General features: G+C 45.9%; 1 protein-coding gene across 3 annotated transcripts in view; it reads left to right on the forward strand.

Moving 5' to 3' along the window:
* Matn2 (matrilin 2) overlaps positions 1-19,365 on the forward strand; it is a 156,484-nt gene that overhangs the window by 46,519 nt on the left and 90,600 nt on the right. For all 3 annotated transcript variants that reach the window (XM_052161001.1, XM_052161002.1, XM_052161003.1), the window contains exon 3: positions 11,752-12,321. In XM_052161001.1, coding sequence (XP_052016961.1) covers positions 11,752-12,321 — 570 coding nt within the window. The remainder of the gene's footprint in view (positions 1-11,751; positions 12,322-19,365) is intronic.

Here is a 19,365-nt window from a genome sequence, read left to right on the forward strand (position 1 = left end):
TGCCGTCTATGTTTGTCTCTAGGTTGGGAAGAACTCACCCACCGGGGTTTCTCCAGTACATTTGTCCTTCTGTACATTTCCTTCTGGGTTAAAGAGCACACAGGGCAAACCTGGCTTCTAACTTTGACCTTGGGTTCATTGTTATGTATTAAAAAGAACATACATGTTAATTCAGACAGTGTTTTTAGGTATTCCTTGATCCAAGTAAGTTCCATGCATTTTACCTGGCAAGATGCTCTGCACAGAGAGAAGAAAACCTGAGTCTCTAGCAGAAAGGGGAGCCAAGCTGTTGTACCCCCCTCTCTTCAGTCATGCTCCTTTTATTTTTACCAGGCATTCCATGTGGGCTGTGGGGGGATGGCCATGAACCGTGAGCACTGACTTGTCTTGATGTATAAGGTGACTGTTATTCTCAGTGGTGGGCCAGGACTAGAGATTGTGTGTGCTTGTATTTGCACTGGGTTTATGAAATACTCCCCTAGTCTTTCAGTCAGATGTCAGATCTCTGGAGACCATGATCAGGGTGGGGTCTTCTTGTAATGTACACAGGGTAGAGCTCACATGGTAGTCCGTCTCACTCTGTCTTGCTCGATGGTCACCGGTATGATTACTTCTATCAGTGAGCACCTTAAGCTCAGATAAGTGCATCCGACTACCTGGCACATCTTAGAATGCCAATGTCCCCGCAGAACCAGGCACTCTTTGCCTACGATGCCTTCAGTTCATCACCTTCTATGTACACATCTAAACTAAACTGTCACGCAACGAGGATGAATGCAGTCCATTATGTGGCAAAGTGTAATCTGATTTGTGTGGCTTCTGGGCCAGTAAACATCATGTTTAAGGGATAATACTACACAGCATGTGTCACTACTTACCCTGGGTTGCACACAGCAGGTAAATCTTGTGACACTGGTTGCATTTTATTGTCTAATTCTCCTCCCAGTCTCAGGTACCAGTTAGCGTGCTATCTGCTGACTGGGAGGGTAAAGTATCTTGTCTGTGGGACATTTTTCTTTAAAAGGAAACTACATGCTAGGTTACCTACTGCAGTGAAACAGTGATTGGAAATGCATAAAGTCAGGGTGACGGGTTTCCAATTTCTCTCTACCATTTCCCATCAGCCCCATGCCCATGGAGGGCTAGAGAACCTCTAAGTCTCATCTGCCCTTTCTTCCTTCTCACATTTCTTCCTGTGTAATAGTGGGCCTGCCTTCTTTACTGTCTGAATAAAACTGGAAACTATGCCATAGCTGTCACATACATGATTCAGTAATGGAATGATATTTGCACCAGGAAACATGAGGGAATCCAGGATACAGTGTCACTGTATTTCTAAGACCACTCCTGGTAATGGAGCTACAGGCATGGAATGCTCTGATGCAATCACCTCTTCTAAGCTCTTCACAAATGACCTCTCATGACCATGTCTCTGGAGACGGAGTTCTCAGGCTTATGCCCAAGAACCACCTGGAACGAGAGCTGATTCCTTGCCTGTACAGGATCTGACTCATTAACTTGAGGACCCAGCATTTTGAATACATTTGCCAAGTGTTTCTGCATTACCAGACCACTAGAGATCTCTGTCATGGCTGTCCTTCGTTGAACCTCCATCCAAGATCATGGGGAGCTACCTACACTTTTCTTCCCACTCCTTACACATACATGTGCATGTCAAAAGGAATAAGCAAAGATTCAGATAAGAGCATCCAACTATGTGGCACTTTGTTGAATCCCAGGATTCACAGAAGATGGTGCATGTAGCTAAACAGCTTCACACATGAAACATGGAGAGAGGATTTTAGTTAGAGGTAAACATGGAATATGAAAGAGGGTCATTTGGGTCAATGGAGATCCACCAAGAGAGGTGTTCAAAACAAGAGACCCCATGGCTTAAGGCATCAATAGCAGAGTGGAATATTTGAAGAAAGCCTCCTGCAAATGTCAGAGACCTTGTTGTCAGTGACCTTGGGATGGTGGCTTTGGTAACCACTCCCTGAGGCTTCATTGTCCTGGGCACTTCATAGCTGTCAGAACAACTGTTGTGACTCAGATCAAAATGTCCCCAGATATTCATTCATTGGAAGTCTGGTTATGAAGACTGAAGTCCCTTGAGTTAGGAGAGGATAGGAGGGCCATCGATGAGATAGTTAAAATACTAATATTAGAAGGAGTCTAATGATGTGCTGGCACAGTGGTGTCCTTCCACAAACCCCTGGTTGGGAGGTCTTGATGTGCGGTGTTGATGGGAATCCTATAGCTAAAATTTGACGTTAAAGCCAAAGAGCTGTGGCTGTGAATAGAGGCTGTGGTATAGATTTATCTGCCATTCTGGTCCTATTTTGATCTGTAACCAGCTGCCAATCTGGAATTCCCTCTCCTTGGATTTATAAATTGATATTTGAACCCCATGTAAAGTGTGCAACACTAACTTCTATTAGGTTTCATCATATTAGTTTTGACTCATTATTCTAGAAATACCTCATGACCTCATCTCTGTTTCTTCATTAATTAATTCATGATTGCTCCCAACAATGTGCCTAGAGAGACCACAAGAGCTGTTTTCCCCCTGACTTTGGAGAAGTACTTGGAAAGTATTACAGAAGATGAAAGGCTTTGTCAATGAGTCCAAAGATGTTCTGGTCCCAGTAAGTGGAGGGTGTTGTCCTGAGACACTGAGTCGGGGTTCAGTCTCTTCCCAGCAGTACATTTGGAAGACGTGAATGGAAGTGATGGCTCAGAGAAAGCTATTACTCATCAGCTTTGTACAGTGTCTAGTGTGAGGTAATGCAGCAGCTGGCTTCTGACTAACAAGGGAGTTGGAGAAACAAGAGTTGATTACAGGTCTTCCAGGCCTGGCCAGGGTCCAGGCACTATATTAAAGTGCCCAAATATGTAAATCTTCACTCTCATCTATGCCTATAATCCTTAGGTTTGGTCTTCTCATTGTGTCCTGGATTTCCTGGATATTTTGGGTTACAAGCTTTTTGCATTTTGCATTTTCTTTAACTGTTGAGTCCATGGTTTCTATGGAATCTTCAGCATCTGAAATTCTTTCTTCTATCTCTTGAATTCTGTTGTTGATATTTGCATCTCTGTCCCCTGATTTCTTCCCAAGGCTTTCTATCTCCAAAGTTGTCTCCCTTTGAGTTTTCTTAGTTGTTTCTACTTCTGATTTTAGATCCTGGATGGTTTTGCTTAGCTCCTTCACTTGCTTGTTTGTGCTTTCCTGTAATTCTTTAAGAGATTTTTGTGTTTCCTCTTTCATGACCTCCTCAGCCTGTTGACCAAAGTTCTCCTGTATTTCTTTAAGTGTTTTTTTGCATTTCCTCCTTGTTGGCTTTTGTATTCTCCTGGATTTCTTTCAATGATTTTTGTGTTTCCCTTGCAAGGGCTTCTAACTTTTGATCCATTTTCTCCTGAATTTCTTTAAGTATGCCCTTCATGTGTTCCTGTACCAGCATCATGACCAGTGATTTTAAATCCAAATCTTGTTTTACTGGTGTGATGGGGTATCCAGGACATGCTGGTAGAGGAGAATTGGGTTCAGATGTTGCCATATTGCCTTGATTTCTGTTAGTGACGTTCCTGCGTTTGCCTTTTGCCATCTAGTTCTCACTGGTGTTAGTTTGTCTTGTCAGTGCTGGACTCACCAGTGCAAGCTGCCCCTTCCCAGTTGGCCTCTGGTGCACAGCTTACCCCCTGCACTGCCTGTAGACAGGGTGCTGCTGCCCAGGCTGATCAGATCCCGAAGCAGGCACCCGAAGGCTCCCGCCGGGGTTCGCTGGATTCACTGGAGCACACCGACTTCTCCCAGCTGGCCGCCCGGAAGCCCTGCTAGCCTCTTGCAGGACCTGGAGATGTGGTGCGGCCGCCCAGGCTGATCTGGATCTCAGTCTGTCCGATCTCTGGAGTCTGAAACCAAGATGGAGATGAGCCTCTCCTGACTGGCGGGAGGCCGAGTTCTGAAGTGGCTTCCGTGCAGCGAAAGGCGCTGCACAACCGCAGCTGCTTGCCGCCCGGCTGGTCAGCGAAGGTCAGTGGTCGTGTGCGCAGGACCTAACTGGACCCTGTGTCACCTTGGTTCCACTGCTGATGGCCCTTCAGCTGGACCAGCCACTGCTGCACTGCCGCCGCCGCCACCGCCGCCCAATATGTGGGAATTACAGTTCAAGTGACACTGGGGACAAGAGCCAAAGATGAGTCAAATTATTTTTGAAGAATCCTTTTTACCATCTGTAAGTCCTGCAAGTCAGTCACAGTCTCAGGCACACAGGGACAGAATCACACTTGGCACGTGCTTGTAACATGGGCGGGGACTATCACAGCATTGCTTGCATGATGGTCTTTGCTCTAGACACTCCCGTGTTCCATAGAAAATCTTTTGAGGTCTTTTTTCTCTCTGTTTCTCTATAGTGTTCTAGTCACATTTTAAATCACATCCAGGTCCCACTAGTCAACCCTAGTAACCAGAGCAGCTGCAGCTCACGGTTCCTGCCCCCAGCATTACTCTTGCTGTGGTGTTGACGAGTAGTCACACACTCTCCTGAGCTCAGCCATTAGCTTGTCTTATCCCCATCTGTAACTGCACTCCCAGGTTCACGCCTACACTTCAATAATGCTGAGGTCTTATCTGGACTTTACGTCGTCCATTGATCTTGCTGTTTCCTTCACCCTTCACTTTCCCGGTTGCCTGGCCTCCCAGATGTAATGCTGTCAACCTTTGTCCCCTCCTAATCCACCTGATAACCCTGTTACATCCAGCTTTTGCCCAACTTGCCCCAGGTCGAAGTAACTGCAACGGAACACTGTAATGGGTTTATTAGTCTCATATATCACAATTCTTTCTTCAAGTCTGCCTCTGAGCTGTGTAAGATCACTCTCTAGTTCTTAATGCAGCCAGATCCCCAGAAACTATTACCTTGTTTTTCACTCTTGAATCTTCAGTTCTCTCAGTGCCCACAAAGCACCTGCTTGTGGAGTGTTGCTAGAGAGTGATATGAAGCCTCGGGCCTCTGCAGTCCATTCTTTCGGCATTTGTCTCTTGTCCTGACTACATTCCTCCTAGTCCCCATAGTCACTGCAAGTCCAGGGGTCTGTCTCAGCGTCTCCTCCTTCAGTCTCCTCAGCTCTCTGCTGATACCCTCAGCAAGTCTTGTCAAGTGAGTGTGGATGTGAGTTATCTGGAAGCCTAAAATTCCAGGCTCCTGTTGTGACCTTCGTCACAGAGTTTGGTTCAACTTTAGGGTTTGTTTTTATCATTTGGTTAAATTAAATAAGTATTTAGCAAGGGGAGAGCACTTCTTAGGGAGGTACAGGAAAGTTTGGCCATGTTACTCGACCTGCATTTCAGAAAAGGAAAGAACTGACCCCGAGAGCACAGACAGTCCTCTTGGACCCCGAGGATTCTGGGAATGGAAGGTATAGAAGATGGGGTGAGCATGCTTGGTGGTTAGAGTGTGAGCATTGGTTCCTCACACTTGCACAGTCAGACAGAGGGTTCAACCCAACATTACTTCTTTCTAGACAGGAAGGAGACTGTAAGGAGGTTTGGACTCTCCAGAGCCATGTCCTCATCTGTAATGTGGAAACAGAAACTGCTCAGTTCCTAAGGTGACTAGAGAATAAATAAGCCAGCATATGGGAAACATTCCAAGCAAGGTTGGGCAGCTCCGTATGATCTACATCTTACCGCAGTGTTCTCTTTGAATCTTACAAGTTTTTTGAAGGTTTCTTGTCCCATTTTACAGAAGAAAAGATCGATGATTGGGCTGAGGAGAGGGCTCCATCCCTAGAAACTTAAAACAAACAAAAAACTGGTCACAGTGTCATGCACTTCTAATCTAGTGCTGGGGTAGCAGAGGAAGGTAGATCCTCAGGTCTTACTAGCTGACAAGTCCAGCTCACTTTGTGAGAGAGACCCCATCTCAAAACAAAGCACAAACATGAAGGTAGACAGTACTGAGGAATGACAACCAAGACTGTCCGACATAAGAGCATGGATAGATACACACACACATATACACACACATTCACACACACTCACACACACTCACACATACACTCACACACACTCACACATATACACACACTCACACACACTCTCACACACACTCACACACACTCACACATATACACACACTCACACACACACATACACTCACAAGAGACTGAGGGTCAAAGAACTTACAGAGATACTCAGGGCTCTTCAGGCAGAAACTGACAAGAGGTTGGACTTGTACTGAGATCAGACAGTATTGCTGTTTCCCTGAGAATCCCCGAGTCCCCTCCAGATGAAATTACTTTACCCTCATTATAGAGACTCACATCATTCTCCATTCCAAAATACCCTGACTTCCCCAGGCAGATGACACCAAATGTTTACCATGCTGCCACATACGTGTGGTTGACCTTAGCCAGTTCCAGCAGTGACAGATCTTCAGCGCAAGGAGAGGAAATAGTTGTGGAATTGCACACTGTCACCAGGCAGGGCAGAAATGTCCTTAAAATTCTCCTGGCGCAGATTCTCTTTCACTGGAAGGGCAAGAAACTATTTTCTCAAAGCCAGGACTTTGAGTCCAGATGGCAAGATTGGGAGTTGACAGAGTCCAGATCATTGCTTAATGGCAATAGGGATGACATTTTATTATGTGCTTATAAATCCTCATCCAAGTGCGGCTGAAAGTCCTGTCATGAGGGGCCAAGAGGAAGATCATTGTATGTCCTTTTCCCAGGCGGAGGAGAAGGGGCATCCTTCCTTAGCACCAGCAATTAACATGGGGGAATCACTCAGAGGAGAGTCCATTTTTCTGGAAACTTCTCTCAACTGGCCATTGTGGAGAAGCTACAGGTTTTCCACAGAAAGTATTTTGGTGTTCTCAAGTATTCGCAAAGCTCATATTGCTGTTTTCTGCCTTAAGGATGAGTTAACAGGACCTTGATAGGAAAGCTACCATTATCATCCCAGCCTGACTGTAGTAATCCTCAAGACCTTGCGGTGGGAGGGCCACTTGTGTAAGCTTCAGCTTGTTGTTCTATAAAGTGGGTGGCTTGTCTCTACATGGGGTCCTTTGGCTTGTGTTTCATTACTCTGGCGTCCATAAACCCAGAGGCCAGCTCTAATGATGCTGTGTATAGTAAGTGTAGGAACTAAAGTCACGCCACACCAACAGGCACTCATGGACTCTCTGGCTGCAAGGTTGCCGTTGCTTCCTTCTCCACATTGCCCTGACTCAGTTTCTTCCCCTGAAGCCTTATTTTATCACCTGGAATTTCACTTAATTCTGCAGATGTTGATGTGGTGGAATACTCACTGTATTCCCATCACATATACATGTGTGGGTGCGCGCGTGCACACACACACATTCACACAGACATATGCATAAACACACATACACATGTATGCATGTAAACATATGCACACATGCATATGTATACACACAAACACATACATGCACGCACACACATATGCACACATTCACACAGACACATGCATACATACACATGTATGCATGTAAACATATGCACACATGCATATGTACACACACAAACACATGCATGCACGCACACACATATGCACACATTCACACAGACACATGCATACATACACATGTATGCATGTAAACATATGCACACATGCATATGTACACACACAAATACATGCATGCACACACACATATGCACACATTCACACAGACACATGCATACATACACATGTATGCATGTAAACATATGCACACATGCATATGTACACACACAAACACATGCATGCACACACACATCAGACTTACTTAGAGGGGTCAAGTAGGTGTAGCTTCTGGAGGGAAACTGACCTGGGCCATCATGACAATGTCAAGCGCCAGCCTAGGGACAAAAGCTAGATCATGCACCCTCACGCCTTTGGGGCTCAGGGTTTGCCTGCTTTTTATTTCCCCTGCTCTTTTTGGGTTTGTGTATGTGGGTACCTAGTCCTACTCTTGCCCATCCTTGAGCTGAGTATGAGTGCTAAAGAGAAAGGAAAAAGAACTTGGGAGAGAAGGGTAGGCAGAGGAGAGAGCCTACATGCTTGCTTATGTGGCTATTCCTGCCTGCCCCTTGTTCAGAGCTGTCCCAAGAGCCGGGAATTAGTTTTACCTCTGTGTGTTTTTTCTTTTCCTGAATTATGAAAGATTAATAAACTCTTCAGCACCTTCATTTTCTCATCTATGCGATGGTACAATTTTAGCACTTCTCTTAGTAGCTTGTTCTGAGAACGAACTTAGGTACCTATGATGATACTCTGAAAAGGCGATTTTGGAACATCGTGTGAATGTGGGGGCCTCTGTCTTGAGAAAATCCCCTAATATGTACCTAGATCCCAGTGTTATGTGGGGGTATGTTATATGTGGCTTCCTGCCAGGCTACTGGGACTGGGGTCACCCTCCTCTTCTCTGACTGTTGGGCTTGTGTGGCTGCAGTGGAGAGGTGTGAATGACAGCTCTGTACGACAAGTCATCCCTGGCGAGCTGGCCTGGGCAGGACGGCTTCCCAGGCCTTCTTCACCTCCCATCCTAACGACTGGCTTTGCCGCTTCATCTTGGCCCTCTGTCTCATTCTTGCATCTGGCGTGTTTGGGATTTAGGGCAAGGATCTGTTCTCTAATCTCTTCTAAATCCTGCTTGAGCCGCAAAGTCCAGGGAAGGCAAGAAGAGGGAAGGGAGGATCAATCTGCCTAAAGGCAGCGTATTGGCGTGCTTTCTTCTGAGCTAAGGAAATAGGTACAGCTAGGTGATTTTATTAAGCAAGTCTGGGGCTGGGGGATGGCTCAATTGGGGGAAAGATTGCTGTGAATGCATAAGAAGCTATTTGGACTCCCAGCGCCCACATCAAAAGCTGGGCATAGCTGCACATGTCTCTAACCCTACCATCTATCCCACTGGCTGAGGAAGAGACCTGCCTCCAAAAGGTAGAAAGCAATAGTGAAGGACCTAGACCTCCAGCCTCCACACCCACACACATACATACGCAAACCCAAACACGGGCACGTGCATAAAATACATATAGGGTGGGTGTTTTTGACACGATACTCTGTGTCAGGCTGGAAGGCCATATGTGGTAATGACCTTTTGCTATTAGGTACCCAAGGAGGCATAAGGCATGGTGTGATTAAAAAAAAAGTTTATGTGTAGATTGTGTCTCTTTTCTTAAAAAGTCACCAGAACTCAGTAACAGAGGCTCTGCTCCATTGAGTCCTGATTCTTAGCAAGGGCTCAGTCTCTGGATGCCATAGCTACATTAGGCCTCCATTCTCCTCAAACTTCACAATAGTGACTGAATCTGGCGACATCACTCTCTGAGGAATGTTCTCAAGCCCCATCCAAACAGTAGCAGGGTGTCACTTTCATCTCTCGGAAATTCCAACTGTGGAGTAGATTATCTACCTAGAACCCCTGCAAGATTCAAACTCAATTGACTTTTTTTTTTCCTACACTGAGGATTTAACTCGGGGTCTCATAAATGCTAGGCACATGCTCTACCCCTGAGCTGCATGCATCTGCAAACTCTGAGTCAGTTGATTGCAATCGTGCAACTTCCCTACAAGAGGTGTTATGCAATATGGTGCTAAGACATCATGCTATCTCTGACCTGTGTACAGATTTCGGAGTCTGACTTGAAAACTTTTTTTATAGTTGGCTTCAGAATATTCTCAGCTAGTCCCACCTAGTAGTTCCTAGCATTCTCTGTGTTCTAGCGCCTTTTACTTAGTTCTCCACCACATTTATCCTGTCTAGGACTTTGTTCATGAGCCACTCTCCGCATATTTTTTCAGGCCAAATGTTCTGTAGTCACAAGGCAGCTCCTGTCTCACCTCTTTGACCTCAGCTTCTGAGTGCACTCGCCCTCGTTCTTTCTCCTTCCTCCCCTCTCTCAGTTCTCCTCCCCTCCCCCTTCAAAAAGATATATTTATTTTTATTCTATATGTGTTTTGACTGCATGTATGTCTGTGAATCTCATGCGTGCATTGGCCTTTGGAGGCCAGAAAGACTGTCAAATTCCCATAGAACTGGAATAACAGACAGTTGCTGGCCACTATGGGGGTGCTAGGAATTAAACCAGTATTCGCCACCGCTGAGCCGTTGCTCCTGCCCTGCTGCAGTTCTCTTAAAGTCTATTGTTAAAACTCGGTTTAATGCTTGGTATTCATTTTCTTAGCTCTGTCTTCCAAGATTCTGCAAGCCCTTGCAAGCTCTGTCTTGCAAGCCATTTGATATTGGGCCCTCTTAAGCATCTTTCGTGTTCTCTGCAGCACCTTGCCAAACGCCACAACAATAAAGTGCATTTGACTCTGATGAAGGGTTTGACTGAAACTGCATTGGTGATTTTGTAGATTTATCTTGCCAAAAGAAGCACTGTGTGAAGTCTAGGGTCGTGATCATCTAGTAGACACAGACATTCCTGAGAACTTTTCTGGATAAGAATAAACCTGAATTTTGGAGGTTCTAAAGATGTCCCTGGGTCTCAGGATTTCCTACAAGAGACAATTAGAATTGAATCCTTTCCTCTTATCATTGTTTTTGCTCAGATTGGCAAAAACTTTCCTAGGGAAAGAGGAACCCAATTGAGAAGTCATCTCCATCAGACTAGCCTGCGGACATGTCTGTGGGGACATGATTGTGAATGCTGAGGATGTAGCCCAGCCTACTTAGGAGTCCCTGGGCAATACAGCCTAAGCTGTATAAGAAAAGTAGCCAAGAAAGGCAGGAGAGGCGAGCCAACAGGTAGTGTTTCTCTACTTGAAAACACTAACTTAAGCAAAGACTCCACTTCCTCTTGAGTCATCCTGCTTACCTTGATGTTGAACTAACCTGTAAGCAATAAACCCTTTCTCCTCCATTGAAAGAAAAAGTATCAGCTCAGAACCCTCAAGACCAAGTTCTCAAGACAAAGGAGATTTCTTTGCCCCAGAGGGACAGAGAGCAGGGATAAGAGACAAAGACAGGGTGAGGGACAAGGGGAGGGAATGAGGGAGAAGGGAGAAAGCAGGCAAGGGAGAAGGTATTTGTCCCGGAGTGAGACAAAGGACTGCTTCTGGACAGAGAAGAGACAGATGTAAGACTTAGGAAAATGGCAGTTTTCCCCTAACAAGGGGAAATCCTCGTGTTAAGATGAGATATTTAATTATAATTAAGCATGGTAAGTAGGTAGCCAAAGAAGGCTTTTGATTGTTGGATTTCAATACTTTGGTTTCTGTACGTTAGTGGTCAGCCTCAGGAGGAGGACCAGATAAAGGAATAAACCTTGAGAGCTAGCACTGGGAGTGTAATGTAACAGCCTTTAGCAAGGCAGAAGGAATGAGGAAAAGGGGTGCCTTCCAGCACCACTGGCCATGTTCTATCGCCATATTGTCACAACGACCACACTCACCATGCCTGCCACTCCCTCATTTGTGAGCCAGCCAGAGTGGGCGTGTTACCCATGCTGCTTTGGGGCCAGTTCTTTGGTTTGGTTTTGTTTTTTGAATCACATTGTTTTGGTTGTGTGTGTGTGTGTGTGTGTGTGTGTGTGTGTGTTTGTGTGTGTAGCCTTGGCTAGTCTTGGAACTAGCTAAGTAGACCATACTGCCTTTGAACTCAGAGAGATCTGCTTGTCTCTGCTGGTATTAAAGTCATCCACCTTCACCACTTGGCCTGGGCCAGTATTTTATCACAGCAACAGAAGAGCAAATCTGAACACCCCTTCCTCTGATACTTGTGACCTCTGCTCTTTCCCCAGAGAATTCCTGTGAGAATAAGCGGGCAGATCTGGTGTTCATCATTGACAGCTCCCGAAGTGTCAACACCCACGACTATGCAAAGGTCAAGGAATTCATTCTGGATATCCTGCAGTTCTTGGATATCGGTCCTGATGTTACCCGAGTAGGTCTGCTCCAGTACGGCAGCACAGTCAAGAACGAGTTCTCCCTGAAGACCTTTAAGAAGAAGTCTGAAGTGGAGAGGGCTGTCAAGAGAATGCGGCATCTGTCCACTGGCACCATGACAGGCCTTGCCATCCAATATGCCCTCAACATTGCCTTCTCAGAAGCAGAGGGGGCCCGACCCTTGTGGGAGAATGTGCCAAGGGTCATAATGATTGTGACTGATGGGAGGCCTCAGGACTCGGTGGCTGAAGTGGCCTCCAAGGCCCGGAACACAGGCATCCTGATCTTTGCCATCGGTGTGGGTCAGGTGGACCTGAATACGCTAAAGGCCATCGGGAGTGAGCCCCACAAGGACCATGTCTTCCTGGTGGCCAATTTCAGCCAGATTGAGTCCTTGACCTCAGTGTTCCAGAACAAATTGTGCAGTAAGTGCTGTGCCTCTGAGGTTCATTTGTCTTTAAGGCTGCCTTCGTTCTGTGCTCGGGTCCATAGGCAAAGAGAGACGCACATTCTGTGGAGGATTATACATACATTAAGCATATAATTACACAAATACAAAAGTAGCCTTAATGGTTAACAATGTGATGGAGAAAGAATTTAGGACATGGTGGAACAGAAAACCCCAGGGTCTAATCTAGTTGTTTATAAAGACTTTCCTAGAGGAAAAGGTGTGTGTATGTGTGTGTGTGTGTGTAGGTGCTTGCATGCCACAGCTTATGTGTGGAAGTTTGAGGACTACTTGCAGGGTTCAGTTCTCTCTACCGTATGAGTCGTGGGAACTTAAACCCAGATATCTCATCAGGCTTGATGACCCTTTACCTGACAGCTCCAAAGGGCTTTGAAATGCAAAGACAGAATGAAGGTTTCCTGCAGCTTGTTCAGCTGACCCATTGACACTCCTAAAACTGGGACTTACAAGTTGGAGTAGGAATAGGAGCAGAAGGCAGAAATCGAAATAGCTTCCCCGTTGTGTGGGAGACCGGGGCATGTTTGCAGGAGGAGGATGTAAGCAGTGGATGTTCGTTGACTGACAAAGAAGCTCAACACATAGCAAGGACTGTGAGGGCTGTGAAGGCCACTTCTTAGAATATGACAAACTGCAGACCTTGTGATGCAGTGCTTAAGAGTGGGAAACCAAATGCACTTAAAACCATTCTGAAATTAATTTATTATTATTGTTGTTGTTGTTGTTATTACTTATTCACTTTACATCCTACTCATTGTTTCCCTCCTGGTTACCCCCTCCCACAATCCTATGCCTATCCCCCTCCCCCTCTCCTCTGAGCACATGGGGGCCCTACTGGAGATCCCGTCCATCCTGGTATATCACATTCCTGTAAGGTTAGGCACATCCTCTCCCACTGAGGCCAGAGAGGCAACCCAGCTAGAAGAACACATCCCACGTATAGACAATAGCTTTTGGGATAGCCCTGGCTCCCATTGTACGGGACCCACACGAAGACCAAGCTGCACATCTGCTACATATGTGCAGGAGGCCGAGGTCCAGCCCATGTATGATCTTTGGTTGATGGTTCAGTCTCAGAAATCCCCAAGGGACTGGATTAGTTGACTCTGTTGGTCTTCCTGTGGAGTTCTTATCCCTTTAGAGGTCAAACTCCTTCCTCCTATTCTTCCATAAAAGTACCTAAGCTCTGTCCACTGTTTGGCTGTGGGTGTGTGCATCTGTCTGAGTCAGCTGCTAGGTGGAGCCTCTCAAATGAACCCCCCCAAATTAAAAACCATTTAATTTATTTTCAAGACAGGATCAAAGGTGTGTGCCACCGCTGACCAGCTTCATTTTTAAAATTCTTTTGACACAAAATGTCAATAATCCAGATTGTTTTCAAACTCTCTGTAGTGGGAAATAACTTTGAATTTTATTATTATTGTTATTATTATTATTCTATTGCTTCTGCCTTCCACATGCCAGAATAGCAGGCGTGCACCACCATGATGAGGATGAAGTCTAGCGCCTCACCATGCTGGCCGGGCGCCTTCCTGACTGGGCCTCATTCCCAACCCCAGGGTGTACTTTTGATGTATCGTTAAAAAACAAAACAAAACAAAACAAAATACCCCTTGCAAACCTTGCAAAAACTAACTTAAGCAAAGACTCCATTTCCTCTCGACTCCAGAGTCAAATGGTTTACTTAAGAAATCAATTTCATGAAAGAAAAATAACCTTTTTCTGAGCAATGTCAGTTGGAAACCATTCAGAGACGCCATTTCCTTGGCGCCACAGAGAGGCTGCATTTTGTGGTGCACCATGACCTAAGTCAACTGGAAAACTCCAATCAGTAGAACACACTGCAAGCATTTTAAAGGTTTATGACTTTAAATGACTTCAGCAGAATTTATGTTCCCCCTTTCCGGGAAATATTTAAAAAAGAAATCGGTTCTGTAACCTCTTGACAGCTCTGTCATGTGTATCGGATGGTTTTAACGGAGGAGTGCCTTTTATACGCACGCTGCATTCATCAGCAAATGGAAAGATAATGTGATAAGGCAGAAGAGCTGTACAACATGAATGACCCCATGCGACTGAATGTGGGCTTGGGCTCAGAGAACCTTCTTTCTCTGTGTGCTTTAGACAGGCAGCAAATTTAAAAGGCCATTTGGACACCCTCCCCTCCCCACCCCCATCGTCTTTGTTTAATCTGGAAGCTTTAAGAAGACACTGGTATTATCTCATTCCTTTGCACAGCCTGAGGAACGACTCCCCTGGGACTCTTCTCACCCGCTCTGCTGAACTGCAGCTGAGGTCCAGGCCCTGCACCCCCAGCCTCTGCTGAACAGCTTCATCCACTCTCCTGAAGGGCTGAGGAGGCCCCAGAGCCTCTTTATCAACCGCACCCTGAATACCACAGTAACTAACACTCATTAAGCACTTTCCCCCAGGCATTTGATGCTCATGAAAACAAGGAGACAGGCTACAGGGTACTGTACCGGTATGTCTGTGTGTAGGTGTCAAATCCCCTGGAACTGAAATTACAGACAATTGTGAGCTGCCATGTGGGTGCTGGGGTTTGAACCCTGATCCTTTAGGAGAACAGCCAGTGTCCCTAACCACTAAGCAATCTCTCCAGCCCTGGCTTTACAAGTTAGCAAACGTTGCTGATTTCAAAGTTCCTGTTCTGGGAATTATAAATGCCTGTCTTAAGGTGACCATCTGCTAAGCAGCAGCCTCCACAGGGAAATGGCTCTGCTAGTGCCATGTGTCTGAGGAGGGTAAACCTGGGAAGTGACAGGACTGGCTGTGAAGTGCTGGGTGAGAGACTGGCGGTGTGACTGGCTATGTGACGGGGTGAGCTCCGTGCGCTCCTTCAGCCTCCCTTCCTTACCTCATCTGTAAGATGGGGCTTTTATAGGCCGGCGGATGTGCACACAGGTGATATCCAAGCTCTGGGCCCCATTCAGTGTGCGTGTGTTACTACAGTCAGATGCTCTCAGGAAGCACATGTGAGGCGCCTGGTTTTACTTCTCATCTGCAGTCTGACACCAGACACAGCCAGGAGCATCTTCTGGACCACAGATGACGTCTCCAGGTTCTGGAAGTCTCATTTGCCCCTGAAACATTGGACTGCACCCTGATGACCACGGCCAGTCATGCCTCGGGTTAGGTACATTCTGTACAATGTTCCAATTAATACCAAAACTGGATCACCAGACAGGTATTCTTGTGGCGCCCAAGTACAAAACTAGAAACTGAGGCTTAGAGAAAAATAAGCAGTTCAAATACCAGCCCCGAGATTTGAGAACCTAAGTACTTCCACTCCGTGCGTGAGCCCCAGGATTGTTTGAAGGACACTCTGCTTATAGAAGAATGGGTGGTGGACATGGTGTGTCCTTCATAGCCCCGGGATAGCTGTCTGGACTAGGAGCTCATCCCAAGAGCACTTGGGTCGGCCTGGGGGCTCCAGGAACGCCTTTAAAGTGAAGCAATAAGATTAATCACTGACAGTTACTGTTATCAATATACCCCCGCGGCTCGGACTGATAGCACAGTCCCGTCTTCTACACACTTGAGGTTGAGGGACCAGGAGATGGATCAGAGGGTAAAGACGTTAACATGGGAGCCTGATACCCTGAGATCCATCCCCACAACTCATCCTCACAGAAAAAGCTGGAAGCAATGGTGAGATGAGAAGCCGAGACTGGAGAGCTGACAGGGAGCTCCCGGGAGTACACACAGCACAGCAGGGAGGAGCTGGACATGAGGATCCACTGTGAAACGCTACCTGACCTCCAAAGGACAGGTTGGCGTGTGTGTGTGTGTGTGTGTGTGTGTGTGTGTGTGTGTGAGAGAGAGAGAGAGAGAGAGAGAGAGAGAGTGAGAGAGAGGGAGAGAGACAGACAGACAGACTGACAGACAGAGACAGCATGAGTGAGCACACACATACACAGAGGCAAAATGAAAAGATAAACGATGTTTTTAAAGAGACTGAAGTAGGAGGATCTAGAGTTTAAAGTTAGCCTAGGTTATATAGGAAGACCCTGGCCAACCTGAGCTACAAAAGAGAAACCTATCTCAAAGGTGTGCATGTATGTACCTGAGCGTGTGTACATGCTTTCTGGGTCTCTCAGCATGTGTAAAATCATTTTATTCACACGGCGAATGTGAGAAATAAGTACTCTCAAAACTCAGGAAGAAACGAAAACTTAAAAGACTTAAGTGCCTTGCCCAGGGTCAGTCAGCTCTAGGCGAGTGAAGGGCCGGGGTGTTCTGGCCTCAAAGCTACAGCTAACCAGGACGTGCTGCTCAGATGGGAAGAGGAGTGGCAGTTCTCTGGTCAGGGCTGTGTAGGGAGGGTGAGCACCGTGCTCCAAGCTCAGAGTGAGGCTATTATAAAGTCTGTTTGTCTGTCTGTCTGTCTAGCTCTCTCTCTCTCTCTCATCTATCATCTATCATTTATCTATCATCTATCTACATATTTATCATCTATCTATCATCTATTTATCATCTATCACCTATCATTTATCTATCATCTATCATCGATCTGTCTTTTTATCTATCATCTTTCTATCATCTGTCATCTGTCTGTCTTTTTATCTATCATCTATCATCTATCTACTATCTATCTATCTGTCTGTCTGTCTGTCTTTTTATCTATTATCTATTATCTATCTATCATCTATCTATCGTCCATCTATCTATCTATCATCTATCTTTCAACATGCCAGTCCTGGTCCTTTCGATACCACTCCGCCCTCCAACCTCCTCCCCACCCCCACGACTAAGGGGCAGTGACTCACAGTTTGAAACTGAGGATGAAGGGCATCGTGGAGTGGGCAGCCGCTGTGTGTGTGTGTGTGTGTGTGTGTGTGTGTGTGTGTGTGTGTGTGTAAGGACAGGATACTGGAGGGATAACCTGGCAGACAGGACTGAGAAGTGAGGTTGGCCTGCAGGAGCAGCAGGCTGTGTCCAGACGGATGCAGGGAAGGAGCCCCTGTCATGCAGCGACGTAGTTGTGCTCTGGGTCCAGACTGCCCTGAGTAAGAACACGGGATTTGGCTCTGGCCAGCTGTATGACCACAAACCTGGGCACAGTAGCAGTTTTATGCCTGTGGTTAGTGACTTCCCAGGACAGCCACAGCATGGGGAAATCATGAGGTCATAAACTCAGGCCACCCTGGAGCCCCACAGAAAGACCAGACTCCTGTGAATCAAGGCCCTGTGTGCAAGCTGACCAAACCACACGTATCCTGGCATCCATTTTTGTTGTCCAGGAGCAGAAAACACTGACTCTCAAGGTTGGAAACTGCAAGTCTTAAGATTAAAAGTCTGTCTTCTGAAATCTGGTGACTCAGCATAGCTGTGTGTACCCCATTGTGTCTGTTTTATCAGCCTAGATGGCATTCCAGAGCCCAGACCTTTTAAAGCTCTTCCTACCCTAACAGCCCCCTTTCCACAGAGGCACAGCTTAAGGCCCTAATGGTATTCTGAAGGCACAGGCTGCATCTGGACAAAGTCTACCTTGATTGGTTCACCCCTGTGAGGCTCTATTGTGAAATGGAGAGCAAACTTACATAGATGCTGGTTTATCTCTTCAGTGGTTGTTCCCGACGAGACCCTCAGTCAGCCACAGGAGCAGCATGCCCTCCTGATAAGTCACACCGGTTTTAAAAAACAGATTCCTCAACTAAACTGGGTGTGGTGGTGCATACCCATAGTCCCAGCATGCAGGAGGCTGAGGCAGGAGGATGATGAATTTTAGGCCAGTCAAGACTACATAGCAAGACTCTTTTACAAATCAAAACAAACAGCCAGACCTCAAAAACTTAGCCTACTTATTCTTTCCTTTCGTCCACACCTCTCTTCTCCCTTCTTCCCCGCCTCTCCCTCTGTCTCTTGGTCTCTGTCTCTGTGTCTCTGTGTCTGTCTCTGACTCTCTCTCTCTCTCTCTCTCTCTATATATATATATATATATATATATATATATATATATATATGTATGTTTCTTTTTTTGAGATAGAACCTCATTACATAGGTCTGGCTTGTAAGTCACAGATCTGCCTGCCTCTAACCTCTCTAACTTCTAAATGATGAGATTAAAGACATGAGAATAAACACACACACACACACACACACACACACACACACACACACACACACACTCTTCCCTTAAGCCAGCCTAGGTTAAATGAGACATTGTCTAAAAAAGAAAAAAGAAAAAAAATTCTACCAGGAGGGGGCCAATGAGAGGGCTATAAAGTGAATAAGTAATAAATAAATAAGAAAATAAAAACAATTCCAATTCTAGACACCACAAAATTTAAGAATAAATTTAATAGTTTTAAAATCCGGACCCAATACTGACTTAGACTCACCGTTTATTATTTCTTCTGAGTAAAAAACCTTGGTCAAGCTTAAATCTGGTACTTTCCGAGGAACGGAGCTAATTGGCTCACACAGTTCTTCAGCTCAGGGAGGGAGGCAGAACGCTGTTCCCTCTGTAACAGCACAGCAAAGGGAGCTGGCGCGAGACCCAGATGTGTGCAGAGGCACTCCGCACTCAGCATGGGACTCCACGGATGTACAGTTTTTATTCTGTTCTGTAAAAGTGTTTGAGATTCTTTTTATTGAAAGTGATGGAAACTCAACCTAACTTGGGTTCAGTGGCTAATTACACTGGAGCCAGTCTTGGAGAAATAACTGAACGCCTCCTGGAAAATGCATTTGAGCATGTTCATTCTATCTGTGTAAAGGTGAAAGAGTAGAAACTGTCTCCATGCTGAACAACAGGTAATGTCTGAGTAGGCTGAGAAATGGCCTTTGGACAAATGGATGAAGACATCAGTAGACTTCAGCTAGGGCCAGCTGATTTAATTCAGTCAAAAAGGTTAATTAAGTTAGGGCTCACATATGAGATTATATCCAAGATAGGATTGTTTTTCATTGTTCCACATGATTTTGCACCAGGAAGCCACTGTAAACACTGAATTAAGCACATGGAGTCACTTTTATACAG

This window comes from Apodemus sylvaticus, chromosome 17, assembly GCF_947179515.1.
Source record: "Apodemus sylvaticus chromosome 17, mApoSyl1.1, whole genome shotgun sequence".
NCBI classification, from domain to species: Eukaryota; Metazoa; Chordata; class Mammalia; order Rodentia; family Muridae; genus Apodemus; species Apodemus sylvaticus.